The sequence below is a fragment of the Nicotiana tabacum genome, chromosome 13, assembly GCF_000715075.1.
Source record: "Nicotiana tabacum cultivar K326 chromosome 13, ASM71507v2, whole genome shotgun sequence".
In the NCBI taxonomy this organism is placed as follows: Eukaryota; Viridiplantae; Streptophyta; class Magnoliopsida; order Solanales; family Solanaceae; genus Nicotiana; species Nicotiana tabacum.
Window position 1 is genome coordinate 13,915,007 of NC_134092.1, and position 20,707 is coordinate 13,935,713.

At 36.8% G+C, this 20,707-nt stretch overlaps 2 protein-coding genes across 2 annotated transcripts; one reads left to right on the forward strand and one right to left on the reverse strand.

Annotated features, from left to right (window-relative positions):
• The first annotated feature begins 481 nt into the window (after positions 1-481).
• On the forward strand, positions 482-5,225 carry LOC107759316 (inositol-3-phosphate synthase-like). The gene is made up of 10 exons (XM_016577201.2): positions 482-889; positions 1,275-1,343; positions 1,522-1,657; positions 2,111-2,358; positions 2,460-2,686; positions 2,950-3,065; positions 3,306-3,482; positions 3,574-3,762; positions 3,844-3,906; positions 4,874-5,225. Exons 1-10 carry the CDS (start codon positions 702-704, stop codon positions 4,991-4,993), a joined length of 1,533 nt encoding a protein of 510 aa, XP_016432687.1. The 5' UTR covers positions 482-701; the 3' UTR covers positions 4,994-5,225.
• A 1,536-nt stretch (positions 5,226-6,761) lies between these two features.
• On the reverse strand, positions 6,762-9,113 carry LOC107759315 (protein INCREASED RESISTANCE TO MYZUS PERSICAE 1). The gene is made up of 2 exons (XM_016577200.2): positions 8,759-9,113; positions 6,762-7,157 (listed from the first exon to the last, which is right to left on the reverse strand). The coding sequence occupies exons 1-2, from the start codon at positions 9,052-9,054 to the stop codon at positions 6,980-6,982; spliced, it is 474 nt and encodes a 157-aa protein (XP_016432686.1). The 5' UTR covers positions 9,055-9,113; the 3' UTR covers positions 6,762-6,979.
• Positions 9,114-20,707: the final 11,594 nt, after the last annotated feature.

Here is a 20,707-nt window from a genome sequence, read left to right on the forward strand (position 1 = left end):
TAAAAAAACATAAAAAAATTAAATAATTTTTACGAAGAATGTAATTTTTATTGAAATTTACATTTTAGAATATAATTTTCTTGAAAGTTTTACAACATTTTTTGCAACAAACCGACTCGAACTATTGGTCATCGGGAATCCTCACGTAGCGCATGGACCCCTATTTTTACAACCTAATTATTCTTAAGTTTGGATGCAAAGAACAAACCTTAGCCGTTCTCTCGTTGAACAAGTGAGTCTCCTAACACTCATAGTGGTGTTTATATAGACTACACTAAAGCCTACAATGTAAATCTAATGGGATAACTAATTGTTAATTAACTAGCACCCATTATGAGTGTGCTAGGCCCAAAAGATTAATTTTTACCAAGAATTATCTTATAAATATGATTTTCAAATATATTTACACCATAAGTGTGTAAAACTTAAATAAAAAAATAAACTAATAAAAGGGTAGAAGGATCTAGTTTTTTCAAATATTTTGCATGGCTAAGCTTCACTTTATGCCTTATAACCACTTAGCATGTATTATATAGTGGGATTCCACTAACAACGTGCCACTTGTATTTTCTCTTTGTCTATATATACACTTCTATAACATCAACATCTGAGTGCAAATAGGAGTCTAAACACTTGTTCTCTGTTCCTGTTTTCTTTATTGAAATTTTCTTAGATTTGTTCTGATCAAGTGTTTTGACAAAATGTTCATAGAAAATTTTAAGGTTGAAAGCCCAAATGTGAAGTACACAGAAACTGAGATTCACTCTTTGTATGATTATCAAACCACAGAGTTGGTTCATGAAGAGAAAAATGGCTCTTATCAATGGACTGTCAAGCCAAAAACTGTCAAATATGAGTTCAAAACTGATACCTGTGTTCCCAAATTAGGGTATGTTTCTGATTGTTTTTCAATCTTTTATTTTTTCAATTCAGAGTTATTCGGTACATGTGCTGGTGGTAAGTAGCCGGGGGCCGAGGGAGAGTAGAACCTACGTGTTTGGCCGAACTACTAGCTTTGGTACATACTGTGTATTTGTGTTAAAAAATTTGTTAAATATGTACGAATTATTAATTTAGAACCCGATTTAGAATCTTGAACTCACAAGTTTCAAACCCTAGCTCTGTCCGGCAAAACAATCGAGATGCGCGCAATCTTGCCCGAACGTCATAAATAAAAATGACCCACGATTTGGAAACTAAAAATTGTTTTTTAGTATTTGTTGTTTCATGTTAACATTAATGTGTTGATCTTTTTCTTTTGTTTTTCCTTATAGGGTTATGCTTGTTGGATGGGGAGGAAACAACGGTTCAACTCTGACGGGAGGTGTTATTGCTAATAAAGAGTGAGTTTCTTTCTAATTTCATGTCTATTTGTCAATTGTTATATTATCAAATTTCATTTGTTGATTTTATAATGTATGCCACTATGAAGTAGTAAGATTTAAGACTAGTTTTTAAACAATCATTTTTGGATTCTAAATAATATGAATTTTGCTTTTTTGTTTGGGGGAATATTTGTAGAGGAATTTCATGGGCAACAAAAGAGAAGGCGCAACAAGCCAATTACTTTGGGTCTCTTACTCAGGCATCAACAATTAGAGTTGGATCTTTCAATGGAGAAGAGATCTATGCCCCTTTCAAGAGCCTCCTTCCCATGGTACTTACCTTGATTTTTTTGTTGATTATCGTTAATGAAGTAACTTAGTTTTTGTGGCTTTGTGAATATTAATATGATTTAACTTATATGCACTGATAGCTTAATGAACTTTTGACACTATATATCAATGCAATTTAACATGTTATAGAAGGTTACTCGTCTTATTTTCAATTAAATTCCGCTTATTATGTGCAGTTACTTGCACGGCCGGATGCAGTGTATAAGATTGGGTTCATGTAGTTTTGGCTCACACCCTGTATATAGGTTAAAAATTCTACTAAACAAGTGTGAATAATAGATTCTGAACTCAATAAAATAAATAGATTGTGATAAAATTTTGAATTCGAACTCATATAGTTCAAATCCTGGATCCGCCTATGTATACCTATAATTACCGTTTAAGTGACGTGAAGTTAGATTCACAGTAATGCATTTGATGTGATGATGAAATAGGTTAATCCGGATGATGTAGTGTTTGGAGGATGGGACATTAGCAACATGAATTTGGCAGATGCTATGGTCAGGGCCAAGGTTTTCGACATTGATCTGCAAAACCAGCTGAGGCCCTATATGGAATCCATGGTCCCTCTTCCCGGTATCTATGATCCTGACTTCATTGCTGCTAACCAAGAATCACGCGCCAACAACGTGATCAAAGGAACCAAGAAAGAACAAGTTGATCAAATTGTTAAAGATATTAGGTAAAAGCTATGATCTTGATTAATTGTCTTTAGTCTTAAACAGAGTTGTCCCTTTTCTGCCAAGTTTAGAGTGTAAATAACATGTTTGTGTGGTAATTTAGGGAGTTCAAGGAAAAGAATAAGGTAGACAAGATTGTGGTGCTGTGGACTGCCAACACAGAAAGATACAGCAATGTGATTGTTGGACTAAATGACACAATGGAAAATCTTTTGGCTGCTGTCGATAGAAATGAGGCTGAAGTATCTCCTTCTACATTGTATGCTATTGCTTGTGTTCTTGAAAATGTACCTTTCATCAATGGAAGCCCACAAAACACTTTTGTACCAGGTTTGGAATCTCGATTACATATACATAACGAGTTATTAAAATTGTATATAATTGCTTTGGAAAACCACCTTTCTTTTCGTCTCTCTTGAGACGGGATCCATCAGACACAGCCTCTCTACCTTCAAGGTAGGAGTAAGATTTGCGTACACGCTATCCTCCCCAGACCCCACTTGCGGGCTTACACTGAGTTTGTTGTTGTTATTGCTTTTGAAAACCAGTTGTAGTTCTATAGTAACTATTTTTTTGCTGATACTATTTCTCAGGTCTTATTGATTTGGCCATAAAGAGGAACACTTTGATTGGTGGTGATGACTTTAAGAGTGGTCAAACCAAGATGAAGTCAGTGCTGGTTGATTTCCTAGTTGGAGCTGGTATTAAGGTATGGCTTTTGCTGTTAATTTCAGAGAATTTTGAAATGTTGAATCACTTTATACACATGAATACATACATAATTCGAAGCTGTTGAGCGATGATATAATATTGTTGGCGTGGATGAATTTAAATGGAGAACGTGAGGATTCATATAACAGACCCCAACTTGTTTGGAATAGAGGTGTAGTAGCAGTATAGTAGAAGCAATAACATAATCGTGCTAAAACTCGTGATGTTTTTATTACAGCCAACATCAATTGTGAGCTACAATCACTTGGGTAATAACGATGGAATGAATCTTTCTGCCCCTCAAACTTTCCGGTCTAAGGAGATCTCAAAAAGCAATGTTGTCGATGACATGGTTTCCAGTAACGCCATTCTCTATGAAGCTGGCGAGCATCCTGACCATGTTGTTGTGATCAAGGTAATAATATTACGCGAGAAGGCTATAGTTAATGTACACAAATAGGCATATTAGTTTCTCAAAACGAATGTCTGATTTTGGATTCAATCAGTATGTTCCATATGTTGGAGATAGTAAGAGGGCAATGGATGAGTACACATCAGAGATTTTCATGGGTGGAAATAACACTATAGTTTTGCACAACACTTGTGAGGATTCTCTTTTGGCTGCTCCAATTATATTGGACTTAGTCCTTCTCGCCGAACTCAGCACTCGCATTCAGCTCAAAGCTGAAGGAGAGGTCAGTTACTTTATATCTGAATTCAATGTTTTACACTTACAATGTTGTGAGAATTCTGATGAGAAGTGATTCTGTTTTCAGGGGAAGTTCCACTCTTTCCATCCTGTTGCTACTATACTCAGCTACCTCACTAAGGCTCCTTTGGTAAAGTTTCTGTGACAGTTTATTTTCCTTTAGTTAAAACTGACTTAAATGTAAACAATGTGCAATTATCAGTGCTAGTGAAGAAGTAGCAAGAGTGAAAAATTGATAGATAATTGGGTCAGAGCATGTGCTAGGTCTATAGCTGATATGACATTGATGGATTCTTTCATCTTATTAAATGAATGACCAGAACTATCTGTGGTCCACAAGATAAACATAGAAATGTGGCACACACGAGCTGTTATTCATATTTTCATATGTACATATACTAAAAGACAATATTGGACAGCGATGAGCTTAAATGGAGCAACTAAGTACTCTTCACTTTCAGTGCTGCACTCGTGTCGATACGACATGGGTGTGGATATGGGTGTGAGATCCTTATGAGATCTGGTCAACCGATTTTGGGTACTTTGACCAAAATCGAATGAGAAATTCAGGATAGATACAATGATTTTTGAAATCCAAACAAAAGTTAGGGTAAAATTGAAGAATACTTAATACCTTGTATATAGAAATTTTTATTTCGGTCCTTTTCCTTTTATCTCCTTCTTGGATTCTCCTCTTGATCAATATTCTTTTCTTCTTAGAATACCTTTTAAGTTTTCATATAATGTCTCATAATTTAGATATATCTTTATAACTTTATTTTTAGATACTTGAATTATGTTTAGCCGAATCTTAAAATTTAGATCATGAAGCATCCGACCTCTAGATCCGCACCCGTATCGGACACCCGCACCCGAGTCCGAGCGAGCAACATACACATTCAAAATTCATTTAACCGGCTCCAACTTGGTTATTGAGGTGTAATTGTTCTTGTACGTAGACAAAAAGATATGCAGAAGTCGCAACAAACTAAAAAAGGACTTCACATGAATCACAAATGTGTCGTTTCAGTTCTAGCTTTCATATTTGATTTTTGGTAATAGTCTTTCCTTAAATCTTGTTGTGAATTGGAAAACAGGTACCACCAGGTACACCAGTGGTGAATGCTTTGTCAAAGCAAAGGGCAATGCTTGAGAACATATTGAGAGCTTGTGTTGGTTTGGCACCAGAAAACAACATGATTTTGGAATACAAATGAAATATCCAAATAAAGGAAACTAATAGAAGAGAATGGACTCAAGAGTAGTTGCATGTTCTCTCTTCTCTTTCCTTTTCTATTTTCTCATCATTATATAATTAAGCAAAGTTTGGCATGACTTTGACATACAGATGATTGAAGGGCCAAATCTCTATGTTACCATAATACAATGTGGTGGTTTGGATTTTCTATTGGAAATACAATGTGGTGATTTAGATTTCGTTTTAGTAAATCTACTTTGCCTTTGTTTTGTATAATTTGTCACTGCCGTTGTAGAAAATATTTAAACAATCATGTCTTTTATAAGGTTATAAGTAATTCTTTTTATGATAAGCATTAATTATTAACTTGTTAAAAGTGATAACTAGCTTGTCATCATATGACAAATTACAATATAAAGAATCTCTATTAAACAATATGGACGCAGTAGTTGTTTTAAAGTTTAATACACAGAATCCGGATGATATTGAGAAAAAAATTATCCGAAAATTCGAAAATTTCAAAGATGTTCTACAATTTCTAATATTTTATCCATTACCTGTTTTAAAGAAGATAATCAGGACTAAATCATCAATACTTCATTAAAGGAACATCCCTTTCTTTTAGCAAACTAACTAGAACAAATATTTCTCCTATTTTTATTTTTTGCTTAAATTATAGGAACCTAGATGTTTCCAAAAGGCCAGAAAAACCTAAATGAATAAGCACTAACTAATAGAATAATAATATACTTGGAACATTAATCTCCAATGTGTATGCTTGGAGATTTCTCCTTTCGTTTGAGAGAAGTGATTGCATGGCTGTGGAAGTGCAACTTGAACTCAGTGACAAGCCCAGTTTCCATAAAGAAGAATTAAGGAAAATCTACAGGCACACAACAAACATTTTCACTGTATTTATCATTCGTAGCTATACTTTTCAAAAAATTACTATTTGTAGCTATATTTGACTTCATAGCAGATCCACCTATAGTATTGAAACAAAAGATCAATTGTTTTGAACTGAAATAAGAGAGCGACAAGCTCTCGCAGCTTAGTTGGTAGAGCACCCATTTAGTTGAGAGTATTTCGACTTGGTTGTACTCGTTACACGAACAAATGCAGTCGATACATGTTGTATTCGTTATGCGTCTGAATACAAGTGATACAAGGTTTTAACAATTGAACAGTAGCTACGAATAGTAATTAGGCAAACTATAGTTACGTATGATAATTAGGTTCTAAAGTATAGTGCTTTATGAAAGTTTCCCAAGAATTAACCCAAATAGCCGTTTACTTAATTTCTTAAACTAAAAAAGTCTCGGCGGATTTATAATCTATATATACATGCTAGAAAAAAATAGAAAAATTAAACATTAGATCTGGCAGCTATTTGTGTAACTATCCCAAAGCATTTTTACCAAGCCTATTCATTAGGCTGCTTATATGGGAAAAATTAGGGGGAAGTACACAAACAATATATTTAGGGCTGCTATTTAGGAATTAGTCAATATTTATTGTCTCGAAAATTTGAACTAAAAGTCTCAAATTTAGGACAACGAAATTAAACTAGAAAATTAAAATTTATAACACATGGACTAATTTCTAAATAACAATCATTTAGAGGGGCTACGAAATAGGTGGGATGGTCGGTTTTGGCATGGCCCATGAATATTTAGCTACTATCTGGAATATAATTAATCAATAGTCATTTTTTAAGGCTGACATAAATTCTGAACAAATATACCTCTTACTAAACCCCAAAAAAACTCAAGCAACAAGCCAACAAATATTATAATTTGAACATTTATCAATTCAAATTCTATGAACTGGTTATCAAACCAACCTTTCTTGAGATGCATGGTAATTAAATATGATCCTCAGAGGTTGAATTACACTGATACTATGAAAATTATTTAGGCTAATATATAGTAAGTTAATACACGTCATTCTCTTCTCCTCTTTTTTCTTCCTTTATTTTCTTTAATTAACAATGTTTCTTTTTCCTTCAAACCGCTGCAATACTTTCACTCTTGCCAGAAGTTTCAGAGTTAGCCAATGGCAATTCTGAGTGGTTGTGATGATTTTCAGTCTTCTTTGAAAGGATAATCTTTAACTTCTCCTTTCTTTCATCTTTTTTCAGTTGTTGTTCTCTACACTCCATACTACAAAATGCAGTATCTCCCCTGTTCACACACAAGATCAATATTAGTCAACAATTTGATTAATCTAAATGGTTTAATATGATTTATGAATGAGTAATATATTTTATTTTGCTGTGGTTGTATATGTCAATAATTGTTGCCCCACAAACTTTTTAAAAAGAAACATGGATAGTTTCATAATGCAATAAACTAATAGATCAATAATACGACGACTCTTCCAAAATAGAAATCTCTTTTTCTTTTCACTTAACGTGGACGTCCGGGCGAATCTAGAATTTCTAGAATATGGGTGCACCCACTACAGAAAAAAATATTAAGTGGGAATTATTAAATAACTCATTAATTAACCAAGTAAGCAAGGGTGTCAAACATATAATATTACACCAATTTTAAAAAATACATACATAAAATGCAACGGAAAAATTATGGGTTCACATCCCCATAAATAATCCGATAAACCACCCCTGCAGTGGATATCTCAGTTCCCAAACAATTTGGAGGAATGTTTCAGAGCTCTTTCATTTTCGGTTCAAGTTGTTATTATAAACAAGGCAGAATGGCCTAGTAGATCAATAATACGACAAGTCTTCCAAAAATAGAAATCTCTTTTTCTTTTCACTTATCGTGCTAGAGACAAATCTAGAATTTCTAGAACTTTGGCGATCACTATGGAAAGGGAAAAAAAGAGAGTATTAAGTGGGAATTATTCATGTTCTTTGGGATAAATAACTCAGTATTTAACCAAGTACACTACTCGGCTTTCATAAAGCATAGATGTCAACATATAATATTAGACCAATTTTAGAAAATACGTACATAAAATGTCTAATTTGACGGAGAAACTATAGGTTCACATACCCCATAAATAACCCGATAAATCCGCCCCTGTCGGATATCTCAGGTCCCAAACAATTTGGAGGAACGTTTCAGAGCTCTTTCATTTTCGGATCAAGTTGTTATTATAAACAAGACACAATAGCCCAGTAGACCCTGTACTTGTTCCCGTTTGACATTCCGGTCCCCCTACATCACTTGTTTTTATCCAAATACTTTTAACTTGATCAAAGCCTACATTTTCTGAAGGAATTTTTTTTCTTTGGTAATTAAGTATATTATTTACGAAAGGAAAAATATGTACAAAGAAGATATGAAGGAAATTTATATATAGTAGAAAAAAAGAACTTGAATTCTTTTTATTACTAAGGCCTTAACATATCTAATTGAAATTCCTAACCAAACTCACGTGGAACAACTATATAACTCAACTAAATTGTTATCAATTTCCTCATTATATGAATAACGTGTAATCTTTTTATTTATTTTTAGCCAAACGTCCCATATATATTCAAATAGCTTTAACTAATTCATGCCTTATAATTGCCAGCTGACTAAGAACTTGTTATCAAGAAGCACAAAAGTGAAAGTATATGCATATGTGGACTTTAACTTCTTGACGGTGTAAAAGAGTTTTTTACACTATTAGTTCAGCTAAAAATACTACAGTAATAACCTAAAAATATGACATGTTACGTGCTACAAAGGATTAATTAAGATATGTTAGTTGTATAAAAATTCTTTACACTGTTAAATTCGTAAAGATTAATATATATATATATATATACCTGTACATGTAGATATCTCGACCAGGTGCCAAACGACGATTACAAAGGCCACAAGTTTTCAAGAAATGAGCAGTCTCTTCTATCTGAAAACCTACACTTGAACTTCTCTGGTGGTAGTATCTCGGCAAAACTATGGCTATGGAATTATGATTATTATCATATCCATTGGCAACTTTAAACTCATCAACAACATCAGACGGTTCTGGTTCTCCGGCGTTCACTACATCAACGGTTATCCCTGTCATGCTCGTCGTCCTCCTCATTGAAGGACGTCGTCCCATCTTCCCCAATATCATCTTCTTTTGAAATAATTAGCAAACTTTCTTCTTCTTTTTTCCCTTAATGTTTTGGTCTGTGTGTGGTTTTATAGAGAAATGGAAGGCAAGAAATGAAGATAGATGGAATGAGGAGAGGTAGAGAATGAATCTGAGCCGTTTATCTTTCCTTTTCATTTTTTATTATTTTATTTTGGTTTTGGGCGTAATCTCGGGATCTTTACTCAACTAGCCGTGACAGTTATTATTTTTTTTTAATCATATATATAAATTATATTTTCATTATACACATATAATACATAAATTAAGAATATAATATATCTCTATTGACTATTTTTAATTTAAACGATTACGTAAATTGAAATTTGGGTTAATTCATTTTCTTTGATTGTCCTAACATGTCAAGTGTGACTTTGAAAGGGCTTTGTTTTGGGTAGTGAAAAGGGAGAGGGAAATGATGGGGAAAATATTATTTTAAATAAACTCTTACCACAAAAATATCTACATGCACTTTTCTACAAAAGAAAGAATTTATAATCTTTGTGTTACAACTTACAATACGTAAAAGCGACTTGACAAAAATTATAATTTTAATAATGCTGGTGGCGCAAATTAAACTCTATCTACTCTTATTTTGTTTGATACTTAAAGATTTTAGCATACTACTCTTAAAATTTATTATCTTAAATATACCCCAATATTTCTATGATTATAAGATCATGTCATTAAGAGTAAATAAAAAATATAAAGCTTAAACTTCTTAAATATAGAAAGATGTCTATTTTTTTAAACAGAATAGAAAAGAAGACAATGACATATAAAGTGAAATAAAGAGAGTAGTAGTATTTTAGTTTACTTTTTTTTGGGATTATTAAAAGATTAGTACATTCATATATTTAGAAACTAATCAATTTAACATTTTTATTTCGGCATTGAGATGATGTGATGTGCAAGGATAAATTGGTATTTACCATTTAGTGTATACTTATGAAAATTTTCGTATAATTTTTAAATTTCAATTTAATGAAATGTTTAATTTTTTTTCTTTCCAAAAATTGATTAAATTGATTCTCAATAAATGAAAATCATCAAAAAAAAGATAAATCTAAAACAAAGGGGAAAAAAAAACTAATGACCACATTTTTCTTAGTGACGAATGTTACCGCTAAAATTGTTATTAGCACAAAGAACAAAAGTAAGAGAAACCTTTTCCTTTTCCTTTTGTTGTTTGGACAAAGTGGTGATGATGAAACGGGAAAACGATGTGCGTGTTTTTTTTATTATTAAAAATAATTGCTTTTTGGTACTTTGGAAACATTTTAGAGAGGAAAATGATATTTCTAAAAACAAAAGTAAAAAAAGAAAGAAAGGAAAATGACATTAACGGTTGGCTTTGTGGGATTGTGGACCCTAATATTAAAGTTATAGATTCAGTGGGCTGTGTATATTCCAAATTCCTCCTCGTTTTAAGGTATTTTGAGTCTTTCCACATTTTGGGGAGAAGTATCTATATATATATATATATATATATATATATATATATATATATATATATATATATATATATATATATATATATATATATATTATATAGTAACTTATTCACTGCTTATACTAAATCAATAAATATATAATACATATCTATATATATAATTATTGCTAAATTATAGTTAATTAATATATATTATATTATAAGTTTATAGTTTTGCTATGTTAAATTAGTATAATTTGATGTAAACATATGATATAAGCATGGATAAAGCTAGAAGTCCGAATACGAGTTCAGTCGCACCCAGTAATTTTATTTAAACAATGTACTCTTGCTAAAAAATTTATTAATTATATACAAATATTAAATTTAAAACTAGTTATTAGCATTTGAAGTCTTCACTTTAAAATCCAAAACCCATAAAATCGAAATCTTAGCTCCCTTGAGATCGAATTACCAATTGTAACAAGAGGGATCTTGCTATTATATATTGCGATGAAAATGCAACTAAGCTTAACAAAATATTCATGCCCTAGGTGAGAGAGAAGTTGATAATCACTCTCAACATTGTTTTTACACTAATTCTAAGAAAGGAATATATAGGAATATGAAAATAATATTATCAAATGGTGAATCATAAGATGTGGATTCATTCTTGCTATCAATTATTTATTTTAGAAAGTATTACTCCAACAAACGCCTTGTGAGTATTTATGGGGAGTATTAATTTTTATTCCTACAATAAACGCCTTGACTGAAACTTGTCATATTTTTTAATGGAAAAATGACACTGCATAGCTGCTCTCAAAATAATAGTCGAAAATATATATTTTTTTAATATATACATTTTGTATGTTATATACAAAAATTATAGTACAAATTTTATACTCTTTTTCGACTACCAAATATAATAAATAATTTTTAACTCGGATTAGAAGTAAAGTGAAAAAAAGTCATTTTTCAATTGCAACACCTAACTCCCATCATGATAATGGTATAACTAGTTCAGTACTATATCCCCAGTCGTTTTCATTCTTGGAATCGTAAGATTAAAATAATATAAATAAACTTTAAGTGAGGAAAAACGAGGAATTCATTAATATAAGAGAAGAATAATAGTAGTCTTTAAGATTATAACATCATGCCACATTATAAGGTATAATGATCCGATAGGTCATTTATAGTTTTAACCTTAAATTTTGTATTTCGAAACCTCGGTTAGCTCTATTTAGCGTTTCACGATTTGCGTGCACAATCAGTGTCTTTTTCCGAAAGTTTTTTATGTGAAAATGTGACAAAAATGTAACATCGTTCCTTAAAACTCACTTGAGTTGACTTCGGTAAACGTTTTGAGTAAACGGACCCGGATTAGTATTTTGACGGTCTCGGTGGGTCCGTGTCGTGGTTTGGGACAAGGGCGTATGCCCGAAATCAAATTCAGAAGTCTCTAACTCGAATTATCGCAATTTATTGAAAACTAGAAGCTTAAAAGTTTAAAGAATTGATAAGTTTGACCGAAATTTGACTTTGTTGCTACCGGGTCTGAATTTTGCTTCTGGAACTTGGTGTGTGTTTATTACTGTAATTATGACTTGTCTGCAAATTTTGGTGCAAAACAAAGTTGATTTGACGTGATTTGGACGCCCGGTTGTTAAAATGTAAGTTCTTAAAAAAATATTTGGAAAATTCATTCGTTTTGGTGTCTGATTCATAGTTTTAGGTGTTATTTTGGTGTTTTGATCGCGCGAGCGAGTTCGTATGATATTTTTGGACTTATGTGCATGTTTGGTTTGGATCCCAGAGGGCTCGAGTGAGTTTTTGGATTGACTTCGGAGTGGGTTGGACTTAAGAAAATAGCTGGTGAAAATCTGGTTCTGGTGCAGCCTCTGATCTCGTAATTGCGGGGTCAATGTTCGCATTTGCGAACTTTCAAATCCTTGTCAGGTTCGCATTTGCGAACGACTTTCTCGCATTTGCGAATAATGACTTAGTTAGCAAGGGATCGCATTTGCGATCAAGGGGTCGCATTTGCGGAGGGCCAAAGTTCGTAATTGTGAACAAATCATCGCAAAAGTGATGATAGCAGAGATGGAGCTTCTTCACCTTTGCGACGTATGTCTCGCATTTGCGGGGTTCGCAAATGCGAACCACATGTCGCAATTGCAACATCTACGCGTGGTCAAAAGTTGAGATAGACGGAATTTTAGCTTATTCTCTCAAATTCTCAACCCTAAACACCATAGAGGCGATTTTTTCAAGAGCTTTTCTTCCTCAATTCATTGGTAAGTGACTCTAATCTACTCCCTTTCAATTACCCATTATATTCCATAAGATTCCAACCTTAAATCTAGGATTTTCATGGTAGAAATTAAGAATTTTTATAAAATTGGAATTTAGACCTCGAATTGAGGTCGGATTTCGAATTGAATTACAGAACCATGCTCGAGGGTGAATAGGTGATCGGGTTTTGGTCCGAACCTCAGGTTTTGACCCAGCAAGCTCGAGGGTTGACTACTTTTTACTTTTTCAATAATGATCTAAATTGAACCTCCTTCATTCGTAGGTAGTTTTTAAGGCTTATTTTGAATCGTTTGGTTGATAATTTGCTAGATTTGGTTGGTTCCGAGGCTTGTTTGAAAGGCAAGGCCGTAGTTGAACTTTGAATTGGTTGCGGGGAGAGGTAAGTATCGTGGTTAACCTTGACTTGAGGGATTAGGACTTGTTTTGCCTATTTGCTATGTGTTTAATGTGTGGGTACAACGTATATGTGAGGTGACGAGTACTTATGCGTTGCTGTTGGGTTAAAGCATGCAGTATAACTTGTTTCTTTGTGATTTATTGCCTATTACATAATGACATCCATGCTTAGATTAGATTATTACTTATATAATCGCTCATTCCGTATTTATGAATTTATTGTGATGGTTAAGTATTTAGGAAGTCGAGGTTTGGTATCTTGGAATCATTATTGACGTAAAGTACATCTGTTGCATTATTTATCTCCCAAAGTTTTATATTCATTACTACATGGTAAGGGAGAGTGTTAAAGCACGAAGGGTGATGTCGTGCCATTTTATTACTTTATTTATTGATTAATACATTATGAGAAAGAGAGATAAAGCATAAAGGGTGATGTCGTGCCATCTATGTCAATTATTCATTGTTACATGGGCAACTCGAGAGTAAAAGCACGAAGGGTAATGCCGTGCCATTTCATTCTACTTATGTTATCATTTCATGGTAAGGTTGAGAGTAAAAGCACGAAAGTGGATGCCGTTCCATCTTTATTCCGTATGTTTATCCGTTTTTATTGGTTGATGATTTATTTAACTGCCCTGTGTTGTCATTTTTGTTGTAGTTATTGTATCTTTTCCCCCTTTTGCATGTCCCCTCCTAACTATACATATTAAATCTCTATTTGTTGATGTGTGGTACATATTTCTATGTTTATACATGTTTAATTACGCGAGTGTCCTGTCTTAGCCTCGTCACTACCTCGTCGAGGTTAGGCTAGACACTTACGGAGTACATTGGGTCGGCTGTACTCATACTACACTCTGCACTTTTGTGTAGATTTTGGTACTGGTCTCAGCTGTACGTGAGGTGCACTAGCTCGGATGACCATATATTCGGAAACTTGAGGTAGATCTACTGACATCCGTAGACCTTGGAGTCCCCTTCCCCTTTCCTCTTTTACTGTTCATTTTATTCGAAATAATTGTATTTATTTCAGACTCTATTTGTAGAACTTCTAGTAGTTCGTGTACTTGTGACACCAAATTCGGGCTGTATTAGATATTTCAGATGTTATGGTTTTTTTGCATTTTACTTTAGAACTTATTTCAGTTATTTTGGTTTCTGTATTATTATTTAATTTGAATTGTTAAAAATAGATAAACCGTTCTAACGTTGGCTTGCCTAGCAAGTAAAATATTAGGCACCATCATGGTCCCGAGGTGGGAATTTTGGGTGGTGACAAGTTGGTATCAGAGCACTAGGTTGCCTAGGTCTCACGAGTCACGAGCAAGCTTAATAAAGTATGGAAGATCGGTACGGAGACGTTTGTACTTATCTTCAAGAGGCTATGGAGTTTAGGAAAAATGTCATTTCTTTCTTACTCTGTCGTGCGATTTTATTCTATCATTGATGATTGAACCCTTCTATTCTTTTTCTCTCGCAGATGGCAAGAACATGCACTGCATCTACCGCCGGGTAGGAGCCAGAGCTCCATGTGGTAGCTACGACTAGGGGCAGAGGTCGAGGCCGAGGTCGTGGCAGAGGCCGAGGCAGAGCTCAATCTAGAGCTCGAGCAGCAACACTAGCAGTGGAGAGTATGGCCCAGACCGGTACTTTCCCGGTGGCACCAGCCATTTCTCGGGCTGGGGGAGGAGCACACACTCCCGCTACTCACACCTAGAGCATGTGGCCCCCCAGTTTCAGACTCCCGTTGCCCCTCCAGTTAGGGTAATTCAGCCGGTTGTTGTGGCACATGCCGGTGATATGCCTGCTTTATCTTCTGACGCTATGTTGAGGTTGGATAAGTTCACCAAACTCTTTCCTGTTCATTTCAGTGGTGCACTCTCTGAGGACCCACATGATTTTCAGGACCATTGCCACAAGTTGCTGCGGAACATGGGTATAGTCGAGACCAATGGGGTTGATTTTGCAGCCTTTCAGATGACTCGTTCCGCCCGAAGATGGTGGGGAGATTATATGTTGACTAGACCAACTGGATCGCCTGCACTTACCTAGGATCAGTTCTCACAGCTATTTCTGGAGAAGTTCATTCATGTCACCTTGAGAGAGGAGTATCGTAGGAAGTTTGAGCGACTTTAGCAGGGTGGTATGAATGTCACCCGGTACAAGACTCGATTTGTGGACTTAGCTCGCCATGCCACTATTTTTCTTCCTACTGAGAAGGAGCGAGTGAGGAGATTTATTTATGGGCTCACTTACACTCTCAGGCTTTATATGGCCAAGGAGACAGAGTGATATTACCTTCCAGACGACAGTTGATATTGCCAGGCGTATCGAGTTGGTTCGTGTTCAGGAGAGGGGGCCGGTGTCAGATAAGAGGCCCCGTCATTCCGGTGATTTCAGCGGTGCCTCATCTGGAGGAAGGGGTGCTTTTGGTAGAGGCCATCCTCCCAAGCCATTTCATTCAGCTCTTTAGGCATCCCACAATACTTTAGGGAGTCGTGGTCCTTACGTGCCTCATTTTGGACAGCCGGCCTACGGTGCACCACCAGCTCCTATCAGTGCATCTCTGATCCAGAGCTATCAGAGTGGTTATTTAGGTCCTAAGGGCCAGTTCAGGGTCAGCAGTCATATCAGTCGACGGATTGTTATACTTGTGGTGATCCGAGGCACATTGCTAGATTTTTCCCCAGATCATAGGGCAACATGCAATAGTTGGGTTCTCGTGCCATGATTCAGGCATCGGTTGCTCCACCGCCCGCCCAGCCAGCTAGAGGCAAAGGCCAGGTAGCCATAGGTGGGGGTCAGGCCGTTAGAGGTGGAGGTCAGCCAGCTAGAGGCCTTCCTAGAGATGTAGATTAGAGTGGTTGGGCCCAACCCCGATTCTATGCCTTCCCAGCTAGGCCTGAGGCCGAGTCATCTAATGTCGTTATCATAGGTATTGTTTCCGTTTTCCATAGAGATGCCTTAGTTCTGTTTAATCCGGGATCCACTTATTCCTACGTGTCATCCTATTTTGCTTCATATCTGGTTGTGCCTCTTGATTCTTTGAGTTCTCCTGTGTATATGTCCACGCCTGTAGGAGACTATATTATTGTAGATCGTGTCTATCGCTCGTGTGTGGTTACTATTGGGAGTCTTGAGACTAGTGTAGACCTTCTACTTCTTGATATGGTTGATTTTGATGTCATCTTAGGTATTGATTAGTTGTCACCTTATCATGCTATATTGGACTATCACGCCAAGACGGTGACCTTAGTTATGCCGGGTTTAGCTCGATTAGAGTGGAGGGGGACTCTTGTCTACTTTACCTGCAGAGTTATTTCTTATGTGAAGGCTCGACATATGGACGAGAAGGGGTGTTTAGCCTATTTGGCCTATGTCCGTGATTATAGTGCGGAGGTTCCATCCATGGATTTAGTACCAGTTGTTCGTGAGTTCCCATAGGTGTTTCCTACAGATCTTCCGGGGATGCCACCCGACAGGGATATTGATTTCTGTATTGATTTGGCTCCAAGCACTCAGCCCATTTCTATTCTGCCATACCGTATGACCCCGTCGGAGTTGAAGTAGCAGTTGCAAGATTTGCTTGATAAGGGCTTTATTAGACCTAGTGTCTCACCCTGGGGTGCGCCTGTGTTATTTGTGAAGAAGAAAGATGGGTCGATAAGGATGTGTATAGACTATCGACAGTTGAACAAAGTCACTATCAAGAACACGTATCTATTGCTGAGGATTGATGACTAATTTGATCAACTTCAAGGTGCCAAAGTGTTTTCAAAGATTGATTTGAGATCTGGCTACCATCAGTTGAAGATTAGGACACTCGATGCCCCTAAGACAGCTTTTCGGACTTTGTATGGGAATTATGAGTTCCTAGTGATGCCATTTGGGTAGACAAATGCCCTAACTGCATTTATGGATTTGATGAACCGGGTTTTCAAACCCTATTTGGATTCCTTTGTGATTGTATTTATTGATGACATCCTGATCTACTCCCGCAGTCGAGAGGATCACGAGCAACATCTTCGGATTGTACTTCAGACTTTGAGGGATAGTTGGTTATATGCCAAGTTTTCAAAGTGTGAGTTTTGGTTAGACTCAGTCGCCTTTTTGGGGAACATTGTATCGACATAGGTCATAAATACGGATCCTAAGAAGATTGAGGCAGTTCACAACTGACCTAGACCTACTTCAGCTATAGAGATCCGGAGTTTCCTGGGTTTGGTGGGTTATTACCGCCGGTTCATGGAGGGGTTTTCATCTATAGCAGCCCCATTCAGATGGTCGGATGAGTGTGAGTTGAGCTTCCAGAAGCTCAAGACTGCTTTGACTACGGCGTCAGTGTTGGTGTTGCCCATCGGTTCATGATCTTATACGGTGTATTGTGATACATCTCGTATTGGGATCTTCGCAGTATTGATGCAGGATGGTAGGGTGATTGCATATGCGTCGCAGCAGTTGAAGGTTCATGAGAAGAATTACTAGTTCATTACTTCGAGTTGGCAGCCCTTATTCATGCACTAAAGATTCGGAGGCACTATCTTTACGGAGTGTCGTGTGAGGTATTCACGGATCATCGGAGTCTACAGTACTTGTTCAAACAAAAGGATCTCAACTTGAGGCAGAAGAGGTGGTTGGAGCTGTTGAAAGACTATGATATAACCATTTTGTATTATCCCGGGAAGGCCAATGTGGTGGCCGATGCCCTGAGTAGTAAGGCGATGAGTATGGGTAACCTTGCATATATCCAGTTGGTGAGAGTCCGCTTGCAGCAGATGTTTGGGCTTTGGCCAATCAGTTCGTGATTTTAGATGTTTTATGGCCCAGTCTTATTCTAGTTTGCACAGTCGCTCGGTCTTCCTTGTATTATCACATTAGAGAGAGTTAGTATGATGATCCTCATTTGCTTGTCCTTAAGGACATGGTGTGACACGGTGGTGCCAAGCAGGTTACTGTTGAAGATGACGGAGTTTTGAGGATGCAGGGTCGTATTTGTGTGCCCAATGTGGATGGACTTAGTGTGTTGATTGTTGAGCAGGCCCATAGTTTCCAGTATTCTATTCATCCGGGTGCCACCAAGATGTATCAGGACTTACGGCAACATTATTGGTGGAGAGGGATGAAGAAAGATATAGTTGCATATGTAACTCGGTGTCTAAATTGTCAGCAACTTAAGTACGAGCATCAGAGACAGCTTCAGAATTTAGAGATTCGTGAGTGGAAGTAGCAGTGTATCACCATGGACTTTGTTGTTGGACTCCCACGGACTCAGGGGAAGTTCGACACAGTATGGGTCATTGTGGATAGGTTGACCAAGTTAGCACATTTCATTCTAGTGGCAGTTACCTATTCTTCAGAGCGGTTAGCTGAGATCTACATCCGTGAAATCGTCCTTATACATGGTGTGCCCATGTCTATCATTTTTGATCAAGTTACGCAATTCACCTCGCATTTCTGGAGGGTAGTACAGCGTGAGTTGGGCACACAAATTGAGTTGAGCACAACATTTCATCCCCAGACGGACGGACAGTCCGAGCGCACCATTCAGATATTGGAGGATATGTTTCGCGCTTGTGTTATGGACTTCGGGGGTTCTTAGGATCAGTTCCTTCCACTTGCGGAGTTTGCCTACAACAACAGCTACTAGTCGAGCATTCATATGACTCCCAATTAGACATTATACGGGAGGTGGTGTCGTTCGCTAGTTGGATGGTTCGAGTCGGGGGAGGCTCAGTTGTTGGGTACAGATTTAGTACAAGATGCCTTGGATAAGGTCAAGATTATTCAGGATCGACTTCGCACCGCTCACTCTAGACAGAAGACTTATGCCGACCGTAGAGTTCGTGATATTGCATTTATGGTCGGAGAGAGGGTATTGCTCCAGGTTTCACCCATGAAGGGTGTGATGAGGTTCAGAAAGAAGGGCAAGTTGAGCCCTAGGTATATTAGGCCATTTGAGATTCTTGAGAAAGTGGGTGAGGTGGCCTACAAGCTCACATTTCCACCTAGTTTATCAATAGTCTATCCAGTGTTCCATGTGTCCATGCTCTGGAAGTATCACGGTGATCCGACACATGTGTTAGATTTTAGCTCAGTCCAATTGGACAAGGATTTGACTTATGAGGAGGAGCCAGTGGCTATTCTAGCCCGGGAGATCCGACAGTTGAGGTCTAAGAGTTATCCTTTAGTTCGAGTGTAGTGGAGATGTCAGGCGATCGAGGCAGCCACGTGGGAGTCCAAGTCGGACATGTAGAGTAGATATCCACACCTTTTCACCAATCCAAGAGCTTTTCTATGTCTGTTCGAGGACGAAAGTTTATTTTAGAGGTGGAGAATGTGATGACCCGATAGGTCATTTATAGTTTTAACCTTAAATTATGTAACACAAAATCTCGATTAGCTCCATTTAGCCTTTCTCGATTTGCGTGCACAGTATGTGTCTTTTCTCGAAAGGTTTTTATGTGAAAATGTGAAATCATGCCTAAAAACATACTTGAGTTGACTTCGATCAACGTTTCGAGTAAACAAACCCGGATCAGTATTTTGATGGTCCCAGTGGATCCGTGTCGTGGTTTGGGACTTGACCGTATGCCCGGAATCGAATTCAGAAGTCCCTAACTCTAATTATCGCAATTTATTGAAAACTAGAAGGTTAAATGTTTAAAGAACTAATAAGTTTGATCGGAGTTTGACTTTGTTGCTACCAGGTCCAGATTTTTGTTTTAGAATTTGGTAATCACTGTAATTATGACTTGTCTGTCAATTTTGGTGCAAAGCAGAGTTGATTTGACGTGATTCGGACCCCCAGTTGTTAAAATGTAAGTTCTTAAGTTACTTTGAAAAATTCATTCGTTTTCGTGTCCGATTCGTAGTTCTAGGTATTATTTTGGTGTTTTGATCGCGCGAGCGAGTTCGTATGATATTTTTTGACTTCTGTGTATGTTTGGTTTGGAGCCCCGAGGGCTCGAGTGAGTTTCAGATTGGCTTCGGAGTGGTTTGGACTTAAGAAAAATAGCTGGTGAAAATCGCCATTTTATCTATATCATTTATTCATTGTTACATGGTGAGATTGAGAGTAAAAGCACGAAGGGTGATGTCGTGCCATCTATATCAATTATTCATTGTTACATGGGCAACTCGATAGTAAAAGCACGAAGGGTGATACCGTGTCATTTCATTCTACTTATGTCATCATTTCATGGTAAGGTTGAGAGTAAAAGCACGAAGGGTGATGCCGTGCCATCTTTATTCCGTATGTTTATCCGTCTTTATTGGTTGATGATTTATTTGACTGTCTTGTGTTGTCATTTCTGTTGTAGTTATCGTATCTCGTCACTCTTTTGCATGTCCCCTCCCAACAATACATATTAAATCTCTATTTGTTGCTGTGTGGATACATATTTCTATGTTTGTACAGGTTTAATTACGTGAGTGTCCTGTCATAGCCTCGCCTAAGGGTGGCAAGTGGACCGGTCCAGGCCCGGG